Source organism: Melozone crissalis, unplaced genomic scaffold, assembly GCF_028551555.1.
Source record: "Melozone crissalis strain CALT ecotype California unplaced genomic scaffold, PUWL_Pcris_2 ptg000160l_1, whole genome shotgun sequence".
NCBI classification, from domain to species: domain Eukaryota; kingdom Metazoa; phylum Chordata; class Aves; order Passeriformes; family Passerellidae; genus Melozone; species Melozone crissalis.
The window spans coordinates 61,190-64,817 of NW_026535931.1; the positions used below are offsets into that span (position 1 = coordinate 61,190).

Here is a 3,628-nt window from a genome sequence, read left to right on the forward strand (position 1 = left end):
GCCAGCCCCCCGGTGCTCCGCCAGGAGTTAATTGGGGCCGCGTGGTCCTTTGGGGATAGGACAGCAATTAACACCCTAATCCCGCCCGGGAGCCCCATCACGCATATTAAAAGTGGGATTTTCCGCGTGGGATGCTCGGGAAAGGGGAGCAGCACTTGCAGCAAAGCTGCTTAGGGGCTAAAGCTTTATGGAATGAGCCAGGGGCCGTGATGGGATTTGGGGGGGCCGATTGACGGGGACCCGGGGCTGCAAGGGGGGCTCGGGGAAGGAAAATCTCCCACCGGGAATTGCCAGCCCCCTTCTGTCACCCCCAATGTGACAGCCGGGGTGGGGAGTGTGACAAGAAGGGATTCAAGAGTGGGAATAACCCCGAAATGGGATGGTTGGAAGCTCTTGGAATGTTGCTGGAGCTCAGGGAGAGGCGTCAGCATCCCCCAGATAAAATCGGCTGGAAATTGAGAGGGGAATAGGTGGGGAAAAGGAATCCATAGGTGGAGAAAAGGAATCCATAGGTGGGATAAAGGAATCCAAAGTGTGCTGGAAATTGAGAGGGAAATAGGTGAGAAAGAGGAATCCATAGGTGGGAAAAGGGAATCCATAGGTGGGAAAAAGGAATCCATAGGTGGAAAAAAAGAATCCAAAATCCACTGGAAATTGAGAGGGAAATAGGTGGAAGAGAGGAATCCATAGGTGGAAAAAAAGAATCCAAAATCCATTGGAAATTGAGAGGGAAATAGGTGGAAGAGAGGAATCCATAGGTGGGAAAATGGAATCCATGGGTGGAAAAATGAATCCGTAGGTGGAGAAAAGGAATCCATAGGTGGGAAAAAGGAATCCAAAATCCGATGAAAATTGAGAGGGAAATAGGTGGAAAAATGGAATCTATAGGTGGAAAAATGAATCCATGGGAGCTGGGAGTGGGCAGATAGTCCTGCTGAGTCTGGAGAGAGATTTTCCCACCGTGCTGAGGATTCTCCCTCCGGGACCCATCCCCACGTCCCCGTCCCTCCCTTGCAGATGCCCCAGAGCTGCGCCAAGCCCTCGGACATGGCCGAGCTCGTCAGCAGCCAGGCCTGGATGGGCGAAATGCCGGCAGCCAAGGAGCTGAAGGAGCAGGGGGATGCCAGGAGCGCTCCCTTTGCGCTGCTGCCCGCCCTGCCCGAGGAGCGCGACAGCGCGGAGGAGGAGGAGGAGGAGGAAGAGGACAGTGAGAAGCCCAAGAGGAGGGGCCCCAAGAAGAAGAAGATGACCAAGGCCAGGCTGGAGCGGTTCCGGGCGCGGCGGGTCAAGGCCAACGCCCGGGAGCGCACGCGGATGCACGGCCTGAACGACGCCCTGGACAACCTGCGCCGGGTCATGCCCTGCTACTCCAAAACGCAGAAGCTCTCCAAGATCGAGACGCTGCGGCTGGCCAGGAACTACATCTGGGCCCTGTCCGAGGTGCTGGAGAGCGGGCAGACCCCCGAGGGCAAGAGCTTCGTGGAGATGCTGTGCAAGGGCCTCTCGCAGCCCACCAGCAACCTGGTGGCCGGCTGCCTGCAGCTGGGCGCGCAGCCGCTCTTCCTGGAGAAGCAGGAGGAGAAGCCGTGCGAGCCGGGCCTGGCCGGCCACTCCTTCGGCTACCAGGGGCTGCCCAGCCCTCCCTACGGCTCCATGGAGTCCCACCTGCTGCACCTGAAGCCGCCGGCCTTCAAGAGCCTGGTGGAGGCTTCGTTCGGGAGCCACCCCTCTGACTGCTCCACGCCGCCCTACGAGGGGCCCCTGACGCCGCCCCTGAGCATCAGCGGCAACTTCTCCCTGAAGCAGGACGGCTCCCCCGAGCTGGACAAGCCCTACCCCTTCATGGGCCACTACCCCTCGGTGGGCCTGGCCGCGGCCCACGGGCACGGCTCGCACTTCCAGGGCTCCGTGCCCCGCTACGAGATCCCGCTGGACGTCGCCTTCGAGTCCTTCCCGCCCCACGCGGCCGGGGCCCAGCTCGGCGCCATCTTCAACGAGTAGCGGGGCTGGATGTGGGTTTGGGGCGGGGAGATGTGCCCAGGATGGACCCGGCATCTCTGCAGGACGTGGTGCTGAGGTGGCAGTGCCACCGCTGCTGTCCCAGCTGTCCCCAGGAGCCACAGGAACCGTTCCGGACTGCTGCGTCCCCCAGAGATGCTCCCCAAGGTGTTTCCACCTCCAGGACGTCCATCCTGACACCAACTCCAGCCCTTGGATTGTCCATTCTCTCCCTGTCCCCCCTGGTGTGGGGACACAGCCCCTCCTGCCCCTTGGGGCGGCCATTGTCCCTTCCCCTTGTGGGGTCAAGGATTTCCCAGTGCTGCAGTGGCCGGGTGGGAATGAGCTGGACACTTGTGGGAAACCAGGATGGAAATTCTCACCCCAGGGAGAACCTCTTCCTTCTGCCATCATGGATACGGGGACAGTGTCCAGGGATGGGGGGACAGTGTCCGGGGATGGGGGGACAGTGTCCAGGGATGGACGGACAGTGTCCAGGGATGGGGGGACACTGGGGATGGAAGGACAAGGTCCAGGATGGAGGGACGGACAGTGTCCAGGATGGAGGGACAGCATCCAGGGACAGTGGCCCATTGCCCTGTGTTGGTGGCCCATCATCCATGCTCATCCCAGTCCCTTACCCGGGGTCACCGTGGTCCAGCCAGGCCCAGTGGCCATTCCCTCCTGCTGATCCCTCCCAGAATCCCAACGGGATTGGGATCCCACTGATCCTTCCCAGAATCCCAATTTCATTGGGATCTTGCTGACCTGGACAAGATCCCACTGATCCTTCCCAGAATCCCAATTTCATTGAGATCCCACTGGTCTGGATGGGATCCTGCTGATCTAGACAGGATCTCACTTATCCCTCCCAGAATCCCAACAGGATTGGGATCCCGCTGATCTGGATGGGATCCTGCTGATCCTTCACAGAATCCCAATTTCATCGGGATCCCACTGGTCTGGATGGGATCCCACTGGTCTGGATGAGATCCCACTGATCTGGACAGGATCCCGCTGATTCTTCTCAGAATCCCAATTTCATCGGGATCCCACTGATCTGGATGGGATCCTGCTGTTCCTTCCCAGAATCCAAATTTCATTGGGATCCCACTGATCTGGATGGGATCCCAGAGATCTGGATGGAATCCCACTGATCCAGAATCCCACCTGGAGCAGGAGCCCCCCACCCCTCTCCCTTCCAGGCCCTCTCCTCTGGGTTCACAGCGTCCCCTCCCCTGCTCCGAGTCCTGAGCACCAACAAAAACCTGTCTTAATTCCTGCTTTATTTATTAATTACCATGTGTGAGGAGTCTTAATTTATTTCCTCCCGTTTTCCATGGAAATCTGGGATGCGCCCAAGGATTTTCCCCCTCTGCCCTCCAGGCTCGTAGTGGGAATTCCCTGCCTGGAGACCTCGTGGTTTTGGCTGTGCTGTTGCTCCAGGGTTATTTATTAGCCATTATTTATTTAATTTATTTCCCTCACCACCTGATTATTTTTATATTTTTTTGCTGTTGATATTTCCCTCAGTATTTCCATATTTAATGCCAAACTCCGTATTTAACGGCCGTTCCATGGATTTGGGATCCTGCCAACAGCTCCCAACTCCTCTGTGCGTTTTGAGACG

At 57.9% G+C, this 3,628-nt stretch overlaps 1 protein-coding gene across 1 annotated transcript; it reads left to right on the plus strand.

The window, feature by feature from the left end:
* Nucleotides 1-1,017: 1,017 nt before the first annotated feature.
* NEUROD4 (neuronal differentiation 4) lies at nt 1,018-2,430 on the plus strand. Its single transcript, XM_054293567.1, has one exon. The coding sequence runs from the start codon at nt 1,018-1,020 to the stop codon at nt 1,999-2,001; it is 984 nt and encodes a 327-aa protein (XP_054149542.1). The 3' UTR covers nt 2,002-2,430.
* Nucleotides 2,431-3,628: the final 1,198 nt, after the last annotated feature.